This window comes from Anopheles ziemanni, chromosome 2, assembly GCF_943734765.1.
Source record: "Anopheles ziemanni chromosome 2, idAnoZiCoDA_A2_x.2, whole genome shotgun sequence".
Lineage (NCBI taxonomy): Eukaryota > Metazoa > Arthropoda > Insecta > Diptera > Culicidae > Anopheles > Anopheles ziemanni.
Genome location: NC_080705.1, coordinates 40,546,996 through 40,568,358, shown reverse-complemented (window position 1 = coordinate 40,568,358; position 21,363 = coordinate 40,546,996). Strand labels below are relative to the sequence as shown.

General features: G+C 43.4%; 5 protein-coding genes across 5 annotated transcripts; 1 reads left to right on the top strand and 4 right to left on the bottom strand.

The window, feature by feature from the left end:
- The first annotated feature begins 2,105 nt into the window (after window positions 1-2,105).
- LOC131282612 (uncharacterized) lies at window positions 2,106-2,828 on the top strand. The gene has a single exon (XM_058312118.1). The coding sequence runs from the start codon at window positions 2,106-2,108 to the stop codon at window positions 2,826-2,828; it is 723 nt and encodes a 240-aa protein (XP_058168101.1).
- A 4,101-nt stretch (window positions 2,829-6,929) lies between these two features.
- Window positions 6,930-7,652, bottom strand: LOC131282180 (uncharacterized). The gene has a single exon (XM_058311586.1). The coding sequence runs from the start codon at window positions 7,650-7,652 to the stop codon at window positions 6,930-6,932; it is 723 nt and encodes a 240-aa protein (XP_058167569.1).
- A 2,719-nt stretch (window positions 7,653-10,371) lies between these two features.
- Window positions 10,372-11,094, bottom strand: LOC131282183 (uncharacterized). The gene has a single exon (XM_058311590.1). The coding sequence runs from the start codon at window positions 11,092-11,094 to the stop codon at window positions 10,372-10,374; it is 723 nt and encodes a 240-aa protein (XP_058167573.1).
- A 2,728-nt stretch (window positions 11,095-13,822) lies between these two features.
- On the bottom strand, window positions 13,823-14,545 carry LOC131282181 (uncharacterized). The gene has a single exon (XM_058311587.1). The coding sequence runs from the start codon at window positions 14,543-14,545 to the stop codon at window positions 13,823-13,825; it is 723 nt and encodes a 240-aa protein (XP_058167570.1).
- A 1,902-nt stretch (window positions 14,546-16,447) lies between these two features.
- On the bottom strand, window positions 16,448-18,848 carry LOC131281850 (ATP-dependent RNA helicase vasa). The gene is made up of 3 exons (XM_058311207.1): window positions 18,531-18,848; window positions 18,345-18,441; window positions 16,448-18,248 (listed from the first exon to the last, which is right to left on the bottom strand). Exons 1-3 carry the CDS (start codon window positions 18,552-18,554, stop codon window positions 16,603-16,605), a joined length of 1,767 nt encoding a protein of 588 aa, XP_058167190.1. The 5' UTR covers window positions 18,555-18,848; the 3' UTR covers window positions 16,448-16,602.
- Window positions 18,849-21,363: the final 2,515 nt, after the last annotated feature.

Sequence of the window (21,363 nt, the reverse complement as noted above, 5' to 3'; positions counted from 1 at the left end):
TCACAATTTTGCAATCATGCTCGAAGCCCTTTTTTTTCAATGTCAGTAGGATATTGTTAAATATTACTGCCTGTCTGGCGGACGTAATTGTGAGACAATAAATGTTGAACGACTTCCGGAATCTTGTACGGATTGTTTTTGTTTTCCTTTTCGTCAGGCCTTGCAAATCCGGGTGGTGTTCTAGACAAGTAAATGATGACTTTGGATTGAAATAATATATTAAAGTTCACTTTAAACCAATATACCAATAGTAATTAGAAATTTTGACAAAATAAACAATCGATACTTTATAGTTTAAAAACTATTGGGCGATTTTCGAAATTTGTTTTACTGTGTATAACAACTTATATTGGGGATTAAAATTAAGCTGAACAATATTGATTGATTCAAATCTTTTTGTAACTTTGTCGTGATTTGAAACAATCAAAATGATTGCCCCAGGGGTTTCATTCCGAGTTTCGAATTTCTGTTATATATAGATATGTACAATTATCTGATCTCAAACTGATATTTATGATATAGAGCTCAAAAGATTGCCAGAAAGACTTTCTTGTCACCACAAGAACTTGAATCCTACTCAAAGAATCAAATCATGTATGAACAAGTAAAAAATCTCACTTGACTGTTAGCCAGTACGGAAAGAAGAGTTCATTAGAGCATTTTATGATCGTTGAATATGTTAGACGTAACAAGTTCCTTTTAACTGAAGTACAGATGTTAAGCAACGCCACATAAGAAACTTTTGGACTGAAAAACATTTGATCGACTACCAGAATCCTGGTTTTTACATATTGTTTTATTCCACACTCATTCTCAAACCGCATTGAATTACTTCCATTGTTTTTGACTTGTCTATTTGGCGCAGATGGCGTTCACCTGACTTGAAGCGGTTTCAAGCGGAGACTTCAACAGGGCTCGGGCGTTCGAAAGACAGTCTTGCAGTGCAGCTCTCAAATTGGCCGATAGCTCGCCGATAGTGCCCAAGCCCTCGATAACTACCGGGGAGCTCAGCTTGCTCTCAATCGTGGCCTGAACAGTATCCGGATCGGTAAGAATGTTCACTCCACGGATGCTGCTGAGCAGGCTGGCCTGGGCGTACGCCTGGCGATCTGCACTATCCTGTGCGGGGAACAAGCCGGCGAACATGTCATCGTCGATTTTGGCCACACAGTTTCCGAAGGAGATACCAGCTAGCGTCATGAGCGCATCGGTTCCCATTTGTACGTAACTAGCGCAGGCCCTATTGGACACAACAGCGAGGCTGTCAAGAATGTTGGCTTCTTCGTCGATGGTCTGCTGAATGTACGGCTCCTGGGTGAGGATCAGCTCCGACTGGACCGATACGAGCAGCTCCGAACCACCGGACAGTAGTTTGCGCTGCTGCTTTCCTCCGGTGGTTTTCAATGGAAGGAACGCCTTCAGAACATCCCGTCGATTACATTCAACTGAATCCAGCCCAACGATGGCGCACACGAGGATAACGGACAGCACGATCGAGGTAAACTTCATCGCAAATTTAAACTGCTTGGACGCGATCCGTAATGGTTTAAACGAAAAACTTCAATGATTGCTCCTCGCGATAGCTGGATTGGATTCTTTTATACCAAGCGCCATATCATTATCGATAAATCAAAGTTGGTGATGAAAGATTGATATTTCGGTGATAATCTACATTTGCAGCCCCTGTTTACCAGTTCCCGCGGATTGAGTATATGGATGATTAATATTTTCGAATAAGTTGATCTTAAGACAAAGAAGAATCAGGAGGAATCGTTGACTGGCTGATTCGTAATTTGAGTCGGATGTTATCAGACTTTGAATATCGATGGTTTGATTTTAATGTTTTCTTTTTGTTCTCGTTAAAAAAAATGCTTAACGTACCATACGAGCAGAAGCCTACTTGTCAGTCATTGATTAAAAACTCACGTTCAACATCCAAGAACATCAACATTATGATCATTAGCGATAAACTTATTATGATTGATGTCATTCCCTGCTGATTGAACGAGTATAAAACAGAGGATTTTCGGTCGTTTGGATCAGTTCTTCTATGCTCCTAACAAACAGTGTCTCTTGATAGCTTATTTTGGATCAAATATTCAAAGATGAAACTATTCTTTGCGATTACCTTGGCGTGCCTTGGCGTGTCCCTCACCGAAGCCGGACGTACCGCTTCGACGGATGTCGTGCAAAAGCTGAAGGAAATCGAACCAATCTACAAGAATCTGCAAGATAACATCGTTAATGCAGTGGCCGGGGCAAAGCTGAACACAGCTTCCAAGACGGACTCCTTCTACCAGACCATTAGCGACAACAAGGAGGCATCGTTGAAGCAGTCCATTGCGTACGAGGATGAGTTTATCTATGAGCTAAACAATCAGCCTTCGTCAGCTGATGCCAGCTGCTTGGAAGAGATTCGGACGATTGTGGAAAGCTACATGAATTTGGCCGGTTTTGGCTACACGAACTGTGTGAACCAAGTCGAAGCGGGGCTGAAGAAGGAGCTAGACAAAGTGTACAAACTGCTGCAGGTCGATGAGTCGGAGCTGTTCAATCTGAGCCTGTTGGATGTGTTCCGCGGTGAGAACATCATTGCCGATCCAGTCAAAATTATCGCCAAGTTGAACGAGAAGGCCTCGGAGATCAATAGCATTGCACTGAATTTTACGGCCGACGTCAATGTTTCTGTAGATGATTACGCCTCTCGTTTGGTAGCGTTGGAAAATTCGTACAAGTCGTGTGTGCTTTCGAACGAGTCCTCCTTTAAGCAAGCGTTGGAGACGACAAAGATGCAGCTGATGCCGATTTGCGTGCAAACGGTGCTTTAGAAAAATGCAGCTGATCATACAAAGTGTTAATATATTGAAACTGATAAATGAACTGATGCAAAATATAGCTACTGCATTCGCTTGATTTTCAACAAGGATCAACTTGGGGTTCGTACATAACTATACGAGCTTAGAATGTGGAAGAACAAATAAATTTGGTGACTTTGAGAGAAATTGACAGCATTATAGATTTGTTCCAACTTATGTGTTAAAAAAGAAATGTGACGTTTTATTTGTTGTACAAGATTATGAAAACCATTGGATTTAGATAGCAGTAGAGTTTCACACCCTTTTCATGGTTATTTTTATCTTAGATTCATTAACCGTCTCCCGTTCAACCAAAATTACCTACGTTAACGTTCAACCGGACTACCCGGGTAGTCCATACATTTTGTGTGGGAAATTATGTTTTCCTGTACTTAGGACCAAATAACTTTTTATTTAGACGTAGGATCGATTTGAAATTTTCAGTGAAGTTATTTGAGGGTGTTTTCCAAAATATTGTACAACTCTTATAATTTTTAAAGTTCATTAAGAATGTTAATTTGAGGTTCCAAAAAAATTCTCCCTTCATAACTACAACCATTTATCAGTGTAGTTCATACATTTTACATAGAAGTTTGCCATTTCTGTATTTCAATACTGATATCTTTGTTCTTAGAAACTCAACTACAGGCTGGCCCCGGTTTTCGTCGTCCTCGGTTTTCGTCGTCTGACAAATCGTTCAAAGATGGTTTATAGTAGCGTCCTTTGTTCTTTACTCATACGATTCATTGCATTTTGTATGGCGGATGAACGAGTAACGGTTAATAACATTAACCTTAAATTGTCTAACATGTTACGAACAATTTGGAAGTAAACTTCACAAAAGGCGATGATGTGTTTTCCCTTCTTCTTCTTCTTCGTCTTCTTCTTCTTCTTGCGTAACGACCTCTTGGTCATGACTGCCCGTTTAATGGCTTTCGAGACTTGTTTCCCTGTTGTACGTGGATAGTCAGTCCTCTCGTACAGGGGAGGGGGTCCGGTCTCGGTTGGGATTCGAACCCACGCCGTCGAGGTGGTGAGCCCCGGCGCTCATGGGCCGATTTTCTAACCGGCGCTACCGCTCGGCTGTCGCGGACCCCCATTTACCATTTACCATTATTATAACAGTCCAAAACCGCAAGCTTCAGAAATGGATCGGAAAAGCAGTGTACAGCCAGTGTGTCTGACAAATAAATTTGTAACATAACAAGGTCCTATGTTCTTTCACTATAGCGTCCGAATATACTGATAATAATAAGGTTGCTGCATAAAACTGGTTTAATTTATATTACACACACAGCATAACAGATTAGAACAAAACTGTTGACAAATAGGTAAAAGCAAAACTTTCCTGAAACACGAGCGCCACGCGCGGCTCGTCCGTACTCGGTGACAATTCCGAGACGAATGTGTTCTCGCTGCCACCTGCTGGGCTGCACAATGACGCCGACAGATAGGACGCACACGCATCAACTGATAACGCGTTAATCGCGTTTCCGTTATCCGTACGGATAACCGCGATTACCTGTTATCCCAAGGGTTTGAGTTCAAGATAAAACTGGGCAGTGAATCCAAATTATATAAACAATCTATACATATCTATCTCTTCAAAAGACACCGGAAAACCAAGCTGGGGATGTCCGTATAGTCATCCTAAATAGCAGAACGGCTCATAGTGACTTGAGCAAGATATCTGAGCTACCTAGAGACGAATGATCGAATCTAAAAATTCCGTCTCTAAAATTCAAAAAAAAAAAATATGTGAGCTACCGCACGGGTTGAAGGATTATACGCAAGAAAATATTATAAGCATGACACAAAGTAGAACAGTTGACAAACATCTAGCGGCAGCATCGTGGACGCCCACGGATGGACGCCCGCGGATGGACGCCAACGGCGACAGAAGGTGTGGTGATGACCAGGGGACGGAGAGCTGAAGGGACAACAGGGTTGGCTTTAGTATATAAGACCAATCAAATGTTTAATAAAGGTTCGCAATTTTGACCTGGAGGTGCCAGGGTAAGGCAATCCGTGTGTCGCGTTTAATTTTAGGTCTTTTAAGTCCGCTAGTTCGTCGTTTAAGTTTCGCGAAGTTTAAGGTGAAAGTCGTTAGGAGCCATTCTGCCTGGCCGCTCGACTTTCTGTTCAGCGTTTAAAATTGTGACAAATCACGAGCCCGATTTCACAGATGATCGAATTATTACACCTCAGTTAATCACCAAACGATCGCCTAGATCGCATATATGATTCCGATAGGTTTTGAACACACATATTATTATGGGAGGTGGACAAGATTCCATCAGATCAAATGGCGAAAATTTCTCAAAAAGTGGTCCATGGAGCTTGCGCACTCTGCAATCCCGCTTGGTTAGTATGTTTTACAATGAATTCACAATGAATACACGCTCCCCATGTGGTTTTCTGTCGAAAACACCAGCTTTGTATCATATTGACCTATTTAGTATAAGGCGTTCAAAACACGTATTGATGTTGAGTAATTAATTTCAGCGAAATCGGTTAAATAACTCTTGCAAAATACATCACCGGAAGCGATATGGCGGTTTTTGGCATTGAAGAAGATGAGATAAGTCTCAAATGTGCCGATGCATCGTTGTACATATTTTTTATTTTAGTTTCCATTTGATTTATTTATTTATTTTTCAGAAAGAACGGCCTGGCCGTTTTGCTGTAAAATTGTCAAAAATTGTACCAAGACCTTCTGAGCCAAGAATACAGCAAGCAAAAAAAAACCATTATTAAGATTGACGGACTTTTTCAACTTGCGGCAGCGATTCGATTTCGAAATCATTGCTTTATTCACAGTTACTTCGATTTTATAAAGGGTGTCCCCGAAAGTATAAGCACGATTTCTAAATTACGTTTCAGGAAAACGGATGATGCCAAACAGCTGATTCTTCGGGTGTTTGATTGTTTGCATTCAAACCTACTAGATAGTGCATCGAAACTATTTTTTTCAACCGTTTCTGTTAAAATGCGAAGCATTTCCGTCAAAAAGTGCAAAAGCGTTCTGCACAAATGGTGTTCTTCCCCCTAACATTTCGCTACGGAAATTGGTGAAATCGGTAGGTGTGAGTATCGGAGCCGGACGAACCGCCATCCAAAAGATTCGGGAGGAGTCCAGCTTCGAGGATACGCCGAAAAGTGGTCAAAAACCTGGTCCTATCGACCAACAGCTGAACCGGGAAAGAGCAAAAGCATTCAATCAAAAATAGGAAAGTTCCATTCCCGATGTGGCTCAACAAATGGGTACGTCAAAAACTAACGTCCAATGAGACAAGGCAAGATTGAATTTAAAATCGTACAAAATCCAAAAGAAATCGAAACGGAGTGCAAATTAGGCTGGATGCGTTAAATATCGGGCCCGGAAGCTGTACGACAAGCTGTTGTGCGGCCAATCCTCATTCATCTGATCTACGATGAGTCGGCCAAGACCAGACCAATTGAGATATTTTGGGCGCTAACGAAGGCACACTTGAGAAAACATGTTAAAGCTACAGAAAACATCAACAGTTTTCAAAAAAATTGTAAAACCGTTCAAAAGTGTCGAAAACCGTTCATGACAAGTCTGTGCTGAGCTTTATCGGAGGCGACAGATCAAAAGTGCGGTCATTAGCATACGATTAAATTTTTAAATTTTTTGTTTTTCGCAAAAAGTTCAGAACAGAACCCAAAAACAATTTATGAAACAAAAGTTCAGTTTCTGGAACAAGTTTTATTTTTTACCTAATTTTTAAATCGTGCTTATACTTTCGGGGACACCCTTTACATTGAGTGCATCTTCGGAGAAATGGTTCTGCAAAAGCAGAGCTGCCCAGTACATGGACATCTAAGTATATTTTCATCTTGATTTAGGACAATCATCATTTTCATCTTGATTTAGAATGTACATTTACCATTGCTGGAACATGATTATCACTGAAATTCACACGCGTAAACACGTCACTAAAATTGCTTTTCCATGCGAAAAATCATGCGAAAATAGTCGTCATATCTTGTATTCATATGTCCATTTATTAGTTTCAATGTTCAAACAACCTGATAGATATAGTGGACTTTCTAAACGATCGTTCCCAGACAGATCTGCGTCAGCTGCATCTTCGACGACTCGAACGCCTGCTTAAGAAGGGACTCGTTCGAAAGCACACACGACTTGTACGAATTCTCCAACGCACTCAAACGGGTGGCATATCCATCCACAGCGGCATTGATGTCGGCCACAAAACTAAGCGAAATGCCATTGATCTCCGCTTCCTTCTCGTTCAACTTGGCGATAATTTTGACTGGATCGGCAATGATGTTCTCACCGCGGAAAACATCCAACAGGCTCAGATCGAACAGCTCCGACTCATCGACCTGCAGCAGTTGGTACACTTTGTCTAGCTCCTCTTTTACCCCAGATTCGACGGTGTTCACACAGTTCGTATAACCAACACCGGCCACAAACATGTTGTTTTCCATAAGTGTCCGAAGGAATCCCAAACAGCTGGAGTCAGTTGACGGAGCCTGATTGTTCAGCTGGTAGGAAAACGAGTCCTCGAGTTGAATCGACTGCTTCAACGATGCCTCCTTATTGTCGATAATGGCCTGGTAGAAGGAGTCTGTTTTGGAAGCTGTATTCAGCTTTGCCCCGGCCACTGCATTAACGATGTTATCCTGCAGATTCTTGTAGATTGGTTCGATAGCCTTCAGCTTTTGCACGACCTCGGTCGAAGCGGGGCGCCCGGCTTCGGAGAGGGACGCGCCAAGACACACCAAAGCAATCGCAAAGATTAGTTTCATCTTCGAATATTTGATCCAAAATAAGCTATCAAGAGACACCGTTTGTTAGGAGCAGCTTAGAAGAACTGATTCAAACGACCGAAAATCCACTGTTTTATACTCGTTTAATCACCAAGGACGGACATCAATGATAATAAGCTTATCACTTATGATCATAAAACTCAAACGTGTATGGAATTCATGGAAATTGCACCTTCTTGTTTTGAGAAATCAGTTTCTCCAGACTTAATCCATTTGTTGAAAACAACATGAGAAGATCACGCTAGGAAGGTACATTTCTCCTGCTTCAAAAGTATACCAAGTATTATTACTAATGACACTAACAAAGAAAAAATAAGGTCAATTTGTGTATGGTAGACGTATAATCAAAACAGCGATAGTTAGTCTGACATCCGGATTAAAGCAACATCCGGGTTAAAATACGAATCAGACATTATCTTTTTTATCTTCTGATCAAATGATATGAAAACATTTATGATCCTCATCCTCAATCCATGTGATGTGTCAAGCAAGTCGCAATGTCCGGGTTATTAAGCACAGTAATTGTAGATTATCGACGAATCATACATCTTTCATCACTAGCTTCGATTTATCGATAATGTGATGGCGCTTAGTATATAAAAGTCAAAACCTGTGGCGAGGAGCAATCCTCTTTTCCTCTTTTTCGCCTACATCATTACAGATTGTGTTTAAGCCGTTTATCTTTGCGATGAAGCTTACCTCGATCTTGCTGTCCGTTATCCTCGTGTGCGCCATCGTTGGGCTGGATTCAGTTGAATGTAATCGACGGGATGTCCTGAAAGCGTTCCTTCCATTGAAAACCACCGGAGGAAAGCAGCAGCGCAAACTGCTGTCCAGTGGTTCGGAGCTGCTCGTATCGGTCCAGTCGGAGCTGATCCTCACCCAGGAGCCGTACATTCAGCAGACCATCGACGAAGAAGCCAACATTCTTGACAGCCTCGCTGTTGTGTCCAATAGGGCCTGCGCTAGTTACGTACAAATGGGAACCGATGCGCTCATGACGCTAGCTGGTATCTCCTTCGGAAACTGTGTGGCCAAAATCGACGATGACATGTTCGCCGGCTTGTTCCCCGCACAGGATAGTACAGATCGTCAGGCGTACGCTCAGGCCAGCCTGCTCAGCAGCATCCGCGGAGTGAACATCCTTACCGATCCAGACACTGTTCAGGCCACGATTGAGAGCAAGCTGAGCTCCCCGGTCGTTATCGAGGGCTTGGGCGCTATTGGAGATCTATCGACCGATTTGAGAAGTGCACTGCAAGACTGTCTTTCTGACGCCCGAGCTCTCCTGAAGACTTCGCTTCAGACCGCCTCGACTCAAGCGAACGCCATCTGCGCCAAATAGACAACCAATAATGAGAAAATCACTGAGCCGTTGCAATGCAATGAAAGTGTATATTACTCAAACAAATCTGTAAAACCGGCATTTTGGTAGTAGATCGCCATCGCCAGATTTAGGTCGCCATTTGCGCCAAATAAATAAACAAGAATAAGGAACTCACTGAGGAGATGGAATGCAATGAAAGTGTATGTTACTAAAACTAATCTATAAAACCTGCATGTTAACCGATCAATCTGGTCTTCAATCCGAATTTTCGATACTTTTATTACAGATTTAATCCTACGACCCCGTTACGAATAATAAATGCAAACACAATTTTATGCACTAATGATTTTGTTACGAACGGACGATATGTTTCGTGCGGGATAACACGGATAGAAAATTTTACCCCTGACCGCGAGTAGAAGGACAATGTATGAGACGAGAAAGGTTAGGACAAAGAATGTCGGGACAAAGAAAAAAGGCGAGAGAATGCAATTGAAGAAAAACCCAAAATATTTAATGTTTTCCAGATGGAAAACTATGCGTACATAGAGAAGTAGGAATACAATCGTGAGCATTGAAGCCACGTTTCTAGGAATAAGCCACAATGTATGGTGTCGCAAGAGAACGAGCATGCATGCGCTCGAGAGACCAAAAAGTGTCAATTATTAATCACAATGTTTATAAATCAGCATGACGATAACCAGACGCCCGCGCAACAAAGGGTTAAAATCTCAGCGCGATCGCTAGGATCGAGCGGGCGAAGTGTCAAGTGGATGGCTATCAAGGGACGCTGCGAACTCATGCATTCTCATTAGGAGAAACTGAGACGTTTAGGAAAACACAGTTATACAGTAATGTGAAAAACAAAGATGATACGCTTTAAGACTATTGAGAAGCACAAATTCTTATCATGTTTCATAGAACCAGTTGCTTCAAGTATTATCAAATTGCAACACACTCGAAGCTTGAACTTCCTATACAATGGTAACACGCACGTTGTTCAATTTGGCACGATACATAGGAACTTAGTAGTACACTTTATACTAAGCACGTTGCACTAAGAACTGAAAAAAACTAAATGCATTTTTTTCAAAAATCTGTTTATGAACATGAGCCAGTTGTTTGGCGAACCTGATCTATTCAAAGATTTCATTAAAGTGGTTCTGGTATTATTTTCTCAAACAGAGGTTTTAATATCGAACACTTGAATATAATTGAGAGAGTTAAAACCATTTTTGCTCAAAACGTTCTTTAACAATTGATTTCTGCGACATAGGTAATAATGGGTATCAGAATTACATTTTATTTTCTTGTACCATTTAGAGCTACCATCCAGATATGGTACTGCAAACGGGTCATACATATTTGCTCCTAAACAATAGATCCCAGACAGATCTGCGTTAGCTGCATCTTCGACGACTCGAACGCCTGCTTAAGAAGGGACTCGTTCGAAAGCACGCACGACTTGTACGAATTCTCCAAAGCACTCAAACGAGAGGCGTATCCATCCACAGCGGCATTGATGTCGGCCACAAAACTCACCGAAATGCCATTGATCTCCGCTTCCTTCTCGTTCAATTTGGCGATAATTTTGACTGGATCGGCAATGATGTTCTCACCGCGGAAAACATCCAACAGGCTCAGATCGAACAGCTCCGACTCATCGACCTGCAGCAGTTGGTACACTTTGTCTAGCTCCTCTTTTACCCCAGCTTCGACGGTGTTCACACAGTTCGTATAACCGACACCGGCCACAAACATGTTGTTTTCCATAAGTGTCCGAAGGAATCCCAAACAGCTGGAGTCAGTTGACGGAGCCTGCTTGTTCAGCTGGTAGGAAAAAGAGTCCTCGAGTTGAATCGACTGCTTCAACGATGCCTCCTTATTGTCGATAATGGCCTGGTAGAAGGAGTCTGTTTTGGAAGCTGTATTCAGCTTTGCCCCGGCCACTGCATTAACGATGTTATCTTGCAGATTCTTGTAGATTGGTTCGATAGCCTTCAGCTTTTGCACGACCTCGGTCGAAGCGGGGCGCCCGGCTTCGGAGAGGGACGCGCCAAGACACACCAAAGCAATCGCAAAGATTAGTTTCATCTTCGAATATTTGATCCAAAATACGCTATCAAGAGACACCGTTTGTTAGGAGCAGCTTAGAAGAACTGATTCAAACGACCGAAAATCCACTGTTTTATACTCGTTTAATCACCAAGGACGGACATCAATGATAATAAGCTTATCACTTATGATCATAAAACTCAAACGTGTATGGAATTCATGGAAATTGCACCTTCTTGTTTTGAGAAATCAGTTTCTCCAGACTTAATTCATTTGTTGAAAACAACATGAGAAGATCACGCTAGGAAGGTACATTTCTCCTGCTTCAAAAGTATACCAAGTATTAGTACTAATGACACTAACAAAGAAAAAATAAGGTCAATTTGTGTATGGTAGACGTATAATCAAAACAGCGATAGTTAGTCTGACATCCGGATTAAAGCAACATCCGGGTTAAAATACGAATCAGACATTATCTTTTTTATCTTCTGATCAAATGATATGAAATCATTTATGATCCTCATCCTCAACCCATGTGATGTGGCAAGCAAGTCGCAATGTCCGGGTTATTAAGCACAGTAATTGTAGATTATCGACGAATCATACATCTTTCATCACTAGCTTCGATTTATCGATAATGTGATGGCGCTTAGTAAATAAAAGTCCAAACCTGTCGCGAGGAACAATCATTTCCTCTTTTTCGCCTACATCATTACAGATTGTGTTTAAGCCGTTTAACTTTGCGATGAAGCTCACCTCGATCGTGCTGTCCGTTATTTTCGTGTGCGCCCTCGTTGGGCTGGATACAGTTGAATGTAATCGACGGGATGTCCTGAAAGCGTACCTTCCATTGAAAACCACCGGAGGAAAGCAGCAGCGCAAACTACTGTCCGGTGGTTCGGAGCTGCTCGTATCGGTCCAGTCGGAGCTGATCCTCACCCAGGAGCCATACATTCAGCAGACCATCGACGAAGAAGCCAACATTCTTGACAGCCTCGCTGTTGTGTCCAATAGGGCCTGCGCTAGTTACGTACAAATGGGAACCGATGCGCTCATGACGCTGGCTGGTATCTCCTTCGGAAACTGTGTGGCCAAAATCGACGATGACATGTTCGCCGGCTTGTTCCCCGCACAGGATAATGCAGATCGTCAGGCGTACGCCCAGGCCAGCCTGCTCAGCAGCATCCGTGGAGTGAACATTCTTACCGATCCGGATACTGTTCAGGCCACGATTGAGAGCAAGCTGAGCTCCCCGGTCGTTATCGAGGGCTTGGGCGCTATTGGAGATCTATCGACCGATTTGAGAGCTGCACTACAAGACTGTCTTTCTGACGCCCGAGCTCTCCTGAAGACTTCGCTCCAGACCGCCTCGACTCAAGCGAACGCCATCTGCGCCAAATAGACGACCAATAATGAGAAAATCACTGAGCCGATGCAATGCAATGAAAGTGTATATTACTCAAACAAATCTATAAAACCGGCATTTTGGTAGTAGATCGCCATCGCCAGATTTAGGTCGCCATTTGCGCCAAATAAATAAACAAGAATAAGGAACTCACTGAGGAGATGGAATGCAATGAAAGTGTATGTTACTAAAACTAATCTATAAAACCTGCATGTTAACCGATCAATCTGGTCTTCAATCCGAATTTTCGATACTTTTATTACAGATTTAATCCTACGACCCCGTTACGAATAATAAATGCAAACACAATTTTATGCACTAATGATTTTGTTACGAACGGACGATATGTTTCGTTCGGAAATAACACGGATAGAAAATTTTACCCCTGACCGCGAGTAGAAGGACAATGTATGATACGAGAAAGGTTAGGACAAAGAATGTCGGGACAAAGAAAGAAGGCGCGAGAATGACGCAATTGAAGAAAAACCTAAAATATTTTATGTTTTCCAGATGGAAAACTATGCGTACATAGAGAAGTAGGAATACAATCGTGAGCATTGAAGCCACGTTTCTAGGAATAAGCCACAATGTATGGTGTCGCGAGAGAACGAGCATGCATGCGCTCGAGAGACCAAAAAGTGTCAATTATTAACCACAATGTTTATAAATCAGCATGACGATAACCAGACGCCCGCGCAACAAAGGGTTAACATCTCAGCGCGATCGCTAGGATCGAGCGGACGAAGTGTCAAGTGGATGGCTATCAAGGGACGCTGCGAACTCATGCATTCTCATTAGGAGAAACTGAGACGGTTAGGAAAACACAGTTATACAGTAATGTGAAAAACAAAGATGATACGCTTTAAGACTATTGAGAAGCACAAATTCTTATCATGTTTCATAGAACCAGTTGCTTCAAGTATTATCAAATTGCAACACACTCGAAGCTTGAACTTCCTATACAATGGTAACACGCACGTTGTTCAATTTGGCACGATACATAGGAACTTAGTAGTACACTTTATACTAAGCACGTTGAACTAAGAACTGAAAAAAACTAAATACATTTTTTTCAAAAATCTGTTAATGAACATGAGCCAGTTGTTTGGCGAACCTGATCTATTCAAAGATTTCATTAAAGTGGTTCTGGTATTATTTTCTCAAACAGAGGTTTTAATATCGAACACTTGAATATAATTGAGAGAGTTAAAACCATTTTTGCTCAAAACGTTCTTTAACAATTGATTTAAAAAATTCTGCGACATAGGTGGTAATGGGTATCACAATTACATTTTATTTTCTTGTACCATTTAGAGCTACCATGCAGATATGGTGCTGCAAACGGGTCATACATATTTGCTCCTAAACTATTGATCCCAGACAGATCTGCGTCAGCTGCATCTTCGACGACTCAAACGCCTGCTTAAGAAGGGACTCGTTCGAAAGCACACACGACTTGTACGAATTCTCCAACGCACTCAAACGGGTGGCATATCCATCCACAGCGGCATTGATGTCGGCCACAAAACTAAGCGAAATGCCATTGATCTCCGCTTCCTTCTCGTTCAACTTGGCGATAATTTTGACTGGATCGGCAATGATGTTCTCACCGCGGAACACATCCAACAGGCTCAGATCGAACAGCTCCGACTCATCGACCTGCAGCAGTTTGTACACTTTGTCTAGCTCCTCCTTCAGTCCAGCTTCGACGGTATTCACACAGTTCGTATAACCAACACCGGCCACAAACATGTTGTTTTCCATAAGTGTCCGAAGGAATCCCAAACAGCTGGCGTCAGTTGAGGGGGCCTGATTGTTCAGCTGGTAGGAAAAATCATCCTCATACGCTATGGACAACGCCACCGAAGCCTCCTTGTTGCTGATAATGGTCTGATAGAAGGAGTCCGTCTTGGATGCTGTATTCAGCTTGGCCCCGGCCACTGCATTAACGATGTTATCCTGCAGATTCTTGTAGACAGGTTCGATATCCTTCAGCTTTTGCACGACCTCGGTCGAAGCGGGGCGTCCGGCCGCTGTAAGGGTTACACCCAGACACAAAGCGACAATAGAAATGATAAGCTTCATCTTTGACTACTCGCCGCGAGGCTGGCACTGGAAGGATAATCGTTCGAAGAGCTATGAAAAAGACACTGATCTATAATGACAAACATTAGCTTTTATATACTAACCGTGCCGGATTATCTACCTCTAAAGGTTTATCAGCCAAAGGCCATATAAATACTACCTTGTCGGAGATTGCTGTATCTGCAGTGCGATGTAACAGAGTTGAAACTAGAAGGAGTCATTTTTACAGCTTGTTTTCGAAACCCTAAACTGTCGATGACAAAGCAGTAACGAAGAGATAGAAGAGTAATGTCCTCATCCAGGAAGTATCTTATCTTGCCTTCTGCTCTCACGTCTAATTTTAAACCAATAACCATCAAATCTTTTTCCAAGAGATTTACTACCACCATTTGTCGTAAAGGGACAGGTGAATTTAATTGGAACGGAAATTAACCTGATAACCACGATCATTCATAAACCCTGTCCATCCGGTTTGTATGACGAACTTATCAGCTTAATTTAAGTTATCGATTAAACATCCGTTTTACGACTACGGTTTCCTGTTACTGGCTCCCTTTTATCACCAAATGATGAAAACTGTTCTTCTACTGGCCGATAAAGAACAATTCAATATAAAGAACTACCGCTCAGACAACAAGATTCCATTATCACTTCACACTTGGTCTGTATCAGGTATTGCGTCCCGGGAGTTTTAGTTTGCGATGAAGCTCACCACTATCGTGCTGCCCGTTATCCTCGTGTGCGCCCTCGTTGGGCTGGATACAGTTGAATGTAATCGACGGGATGTCCTGAAAGCGTTCCTTCCATTGAAAACCACCGGAGGAAAGCAGCAGCGCAAACTGCTGTCCGGTGGTTCGGAGCTGCTCGTATCGGTCCAGTCGGAGCTGATCCTCACCCAGGAGCCATACATTCAGCAGACCATCGACGAAGAAGCCAACATTCTTGACAGCCTCGCTGTTGTGTCCAATAGGGCCTGCGCTAGTTACGTACAAATGGGAACCGATGCGCTCATGACGCTAGCTGGTATCTCCTTCGGAAACTGTGTGGCCAAAATCGACGATGACATGTTCGCCGGCTTGTTCCCCGCACAGGATAGTGCAGATCGCCAGGCGTACGCCCAGGCCAGCCTGCTCAGCAGCATCCGTGGAGTGAACATTCTTACCGATCCGGATACTGTTCAGGCCACGATTGAGAGCAAGCTGAGCTCCCCGGTCGTTATCGAAGGAATGGGCGCTATTGGAGATCTATCAGCCGATTTGAGAGCTGCACTACAAGACTGTCTTTCTGACGCCCGAGCTCTCCTGAAGACTTCGCTTCAGACCGCCGCAACTCAAGCGAACGCCATCTGCGACAAATAAATCCTCTGTAATAAAACAATATAAGAAAACATAGTAATGAAGATGCTTTTCTTTCCTCCTGAAACGGTAAATTTACTTACCATTGTTTGTTCGACTGCTTCGTGCAAATCTTATTTAGTGTTCAATACACATAACTAAACATTTTGTAGAGCCACATAAGTAATAAGTACACATAACCAAATACGCTACGCCAAGTTCCCTCATTCTGAAAATTCTTCAGAATAGTATGTGTACGCTCCGTATGGTTTCATTTTTCATCTTAACACGGATTTTTTTTCATTTTTTACTTTTTTGAATTCACTGAATGATAGTAATCTAAGAAAATGTTCATTGACTTGTCGAAACACAGTACAATGTGAGAAAAATATATGATAGAAATAAAACGTATATGAACTGTTGAGTTTCCACTACAAAACGATAAAAAAGCGCGTGAAAACATATTGCACTCCACGTATGTAACTAAACCATGATAGCCAGCGATAATCACTTTGATCTGTTTAGTAAAAACTTCACGACGAGAAAGGATAACATAAAAAGCAAGAAATGTTGTCTACGAAAAGTTCGATCGTTTATTTACGACATTTTTACATTTGAAATGTAGCAGCCGTCGATAAGGTAATCCAGTAACATTGTTGAAATGATGAATGAAAAGAATTATGATAAAAGTTATCATTTTGTTCAGCACGCGAGTCTTCGTCACTACCACTCTTCTTCCGGTTCCTGTTGAACCGGTTGGGCTTCGACACGCGACCCGTACGAGTCGCGAATGTCCCGTCCACCGAATGAGGACGATCCATTGAAGGAACCACCACCATAGCCGCCACTGCCGCTTAGGAAATCGGGCACCTGCTGCCCGGCCTGAGTGAGAATCTTTACTAAATCGTTAGCAATGGAAGCGTCCGCCTCTGGATCGTAGAAGCTGGTCGCGCGACCCTTGTTGCCGACGCGTCCCGTACGACCGATGCGATGCACGTAATCGTCGATACCCTTCGGCAGATCGTAGTTAATGACGTGCGAAACATTTTTAATGTCCAGCCCGCGAGCGGCCACTGAAGTCGCGATCAACACATCCATCCGACCCGTCTTGAAGTCGTTCAGAGCCATTTCACGCTCACGCTGGAGCCGATCACCGTGGATTGAAGTGGTCGGAAACTGTGTCTCCGACATGAACGAGGCGAGAAAATCGGCGTTACGCTTTGTTTCGACGAAAACGAGTGTGCCCTTCGGGTTGCCCTCGTTTAGGATCTCCTCCAGCTTCTTGCGCTTTTTGAATTTTTCGACTTGGAAGATGACTTGGTCTACATCGTTGCAAGCCCCGCCCACGATGCCAACGAAAACACAGATGTAGTTGTTTAGGAACCGTCCAGCCAGCTCCTGAATCTCGGACGGGAAGGTGGCCGAAAACATGAGCGTCTGACGATTCTCCTTCGACGCCATCGTTTGGTGACTCATGACCTGCTCGATCGACGGCAGGAAGCCCATGTCCAGCATGCGATCTGCTTCGTCGAGCACGACGAATTTCACGTTTTCGAATGTGACTGCGCCGCGGTTCATGAAATCGATCAAACGACCAGGCGTTGCGACCAGAATCTGACAGCCAGCGTTCATGGTCTGCAACTGATGGTAGACCGCCGTCCCGCCATAGCTCACGCACACCTTCAGTTTCGTACCATGTGCGAATTTTCGCGCCTCGTCGTGGATCTGAATGGCAAGCTCTCGTGTCGGAGCCACGATCACAATGTAAGGAGCGCGCGAGAAAAAGTCGATCCCTTCAATCGACAGCAGATGGTGAATCATGGGCAACATAAAAGCGGCAGTCTTTCCAGATCCAGTCTGTGCGCATGCCATCAAATCGCGGCCCTCCATCACAATGGGCATGGCGTACCGTTGAATAGGCGTTGGCTTAGTATATCCCGACTTGCGGACATTTGTCATCACCTCCTCCCGCAGACCTGCACTGGCGAAGCTTTCTACTTGTGCCGGTGGATTCTCTCCCGAGACCCGCACTTCGATGTCGTCAAAGTTATCAAAGTTGATACCGGAGCTGATGCCCGAGCCAAAAATTTCCGCTTCAATTTCGGTGGGAAGCGGTGGAATGTATACCTCGCGAGGTTTATCAGTCTTCACCTGATCCATACCAGGATCGTTGCCGGAATAATGATCTCCCCCTTCTTCATCACCGCCATTGCGATAATTTCCATTTCGATCTCCGCCACCACCACGACCACGGCCGCCGCGCCCACCTCCTCGCCCACCACGCCCGCCGCGTCCACCACGTCCTCCACGTCCACCGTACGAGGGTGCGCTATCGTAGCCACCAGTAGAATCCTCATCAAATCCGTTATCTACAATGGAAAAAGTATACATTATTTACGGAATCAATCTATAAAACGTAAAATGGCACTTGCATGGGCATTATAACCATTACTATCACAACTTACCATATCCGTTGCTTGCTCCATTGTCAAATTCGTTATTAGCGCTCTCAGTTACATCGGTGTAGTTCGGCTTATCAAAGCTCAGTCCCTGATCGTCACCCTGAAAAGCATAGCCGTACAAGAAATATGTTTCAACCATCCGAGAAGCTTGCAGGATTGGCGGTTTTAGAAACAAAAAACACTACTTACATTTTCTTCCCATTCTCCACTCATCTTTTTAATTGTGTGTCTCTGTAACTCGTCACAAATTCCCAATGCGTCGTCTTCTGCAACTAACCCGCCGGCCTGTGTTTGTGTTCGCGCGCGCTATTGCCCACGGACGAAGAAATGCTTTCAAATGCCTTTTTTCCGGTAGCTCTCGATCGCTCCACTTCTTTCACTTCTTTTCGTGACTGGAATAAGTCTACCCACCCGGCCAGTTGCACTCGAGTAGTCAGACTTTCCACGAAAATGGCGCTGTGTTGCTGCTGGTGGCAAACGGGAAAATGAACGTGCGTGTCGTTTCGAATACTCTGTTGATGTGTGTTGCGGTTGGTGGAAAAGACGGCACAAAGAAAAGATAAAAAAACGGATATTATAATAAAAACTAATTACCGATGAAAAGAAAGCCACCGTGTATTTGTTAAGGTGATAATATTTTTCAAACCAAAATCACCCATCTTAAGCAAAACACAGATAAAGCGTAAAACCGTTGTGCGAGGAGAACTGGTCAGGCAGCTTCCGAGCGAAAGGAAATGCGACTCGCGCGGGCACCTTGCATCAATTATTTGCGGATGAACGACAAACGAGTAGTGTCCGGTGTGCCGGAACGTGCACGTTCTTCCGAATCGTATCACAAGAGTTGATATGATATTTTGCACACAGGGCCTTTCCGTTCACTGCAAAATAGCGCAGCAATACAAAATAGTGCATTGTTAACGGAGAGAAATTAAAAGGTACAACAGTAAGAATGCGAAATGATTATTATTCTCGAAAGAATATAAATCAACGAAAGCAACACAAACTACACACCTGCCAACCGATGCCTCCGACTGACATCCAATCCAATTGGCCACTGAGTACCGCGGTGGGGCACACACTTCTGCGACGATCCAATATCGGATAACGACTAGCTCAGCGAAACAGCAGGCGCAAGCAAACACTCCCACAACCCGGACGGATGAGATGGAAAATCGGAGCAAATAAGGAAGAGTGCGACGAAGCGTCACCACTACCTTAGGTCCAATATTCGCTTAGTTTGTTAGGTTGTTTTGTGATCGCATTTTTCGCGGTAAACCAGCAGGCTGCCCTCTGCGAAACCACACGCAATGATTACTGCGGCTCGACTTGTTTACGAAAAACACGTGCGTTTAGATTCTGACATACACACACCTTTAAAGGGCAGTTTGACAGCATGGAGAACGCGCGTTCCCCCACTAATACTATCCACCTGAGTGTGCTGCTGCTTGGGATCCAAAGGTTCAAACGGTGTTCTATTTCAAAGAAATCATTTTTATCGGCATATCTCCTAACAATTTCTTCTGCTCATCTGATCGATGGTTCTATAATTTTATGAAAAATTACAACAAATACGGCACAGATAGAACAGAAAAAGGATTAAAATAGAACACCACACTTCTAACTCGTTAAGGCGAAACTAATTTTCTTTTAAACATGAAACCCGATACCAATTCCGGTAACTCGACATAAAAACGCGTTATGAAAAACTTACAAATCAGAACACTACACAAGACAACAAGGGACGATATGTCGAATTAGTTGCTAAGGGAATCCATACATTTCGCTGAGCAGCCACGCTCGCAATTCGTTGAAAATATGTTCTTTTGTTCCTGAAAGTGATGCCCGGAGACGCTGCAAACTCATTCTGAAACGCTATGGCAAAGCCTGAAATCCTCGAATTATTAGAATTTGGCGTGTTCGACAAACTTTTTAAGGAAGGTCTCGAAAGCAAACTCGTTAAAATCAGATGATTCAGCATTAAAAACAAGTATCACAAGCGATTTTCACATGATACATGTATCCAAAATGGTCAACTCCGGGTTTGAGAAGAATCTCACTCAGTTCGTTAATTGCTAGCCAACTCTGAACACGTTCGAACATGTAGCAATCGCCAGCTGCAATATTGGTCGCGTCGTCAAGCACCACATACTACACAAAGTATCTTTTGTTACTAAGAGCGCGCCATTTTGTTGCCTACAGAACAAAAGGCATGCTTCGTCGAGCTTTCTGGATGTTCTGTTCTATCGAGATCACGCTAGTACACCACAAACTATTCATTTTATAAGACCAACACGAATAGTACTTTTAGAAAGTATTATACTTATTATAGATGAAATTTACTCACCGAACAAGCAGGTCACTGTTGTTGGGCACAAAATTAATTCAAGAAGTTTTAGTCACTGACCAGACTCCGAGAATCGACAAGTCAAATCACACCAACCTCACAGCGCTAACGTTCTTTCCAGAATGGGTCAAAGCAGAATGCTGGAGGTTTGAAGTAGATGATGGGCGGAACGGTCGCTATCGCTGTGAACCTATAGGTTCGAATTTACAGATGAACGTCGATTATCCTGGGCAGTATTAACCCTTTGTGCTCGAGAGCATTTTCGCCTGCGCGAACCAGTAACTCGGGGCGAAATTGACCAAATAAGTAAACGCAGAGGCGGATTTAACGGTGCTGGGACAAATCGGCCGCGGTGGGTCACAAGCTCGCAAGGGGGCCTGAACCTTCAAGGGTTTCCTTCATATTTAAACAAAAATTCTATAGACTTCATAAATTTTCTTCTAACCCGGGATCCACACTACAGCGCGACGTCGCGAAAATCGCGCTAGGTTTTTTTTTTTTGCATGGAGTTCAGCGCCTGTCAGGCGACGTGTAACACGCTTTCCAGACTGCACCGTCGTCGCCAGACAGGCGCTGAACTCCATGCAAAAAAAACCTAGCGCGATTCGCGCGACATAGCGCAAGGTTTTTTTATATGGAGTAAGATCGACAAGTACTTTTGTAATTGTAACCGGTCAG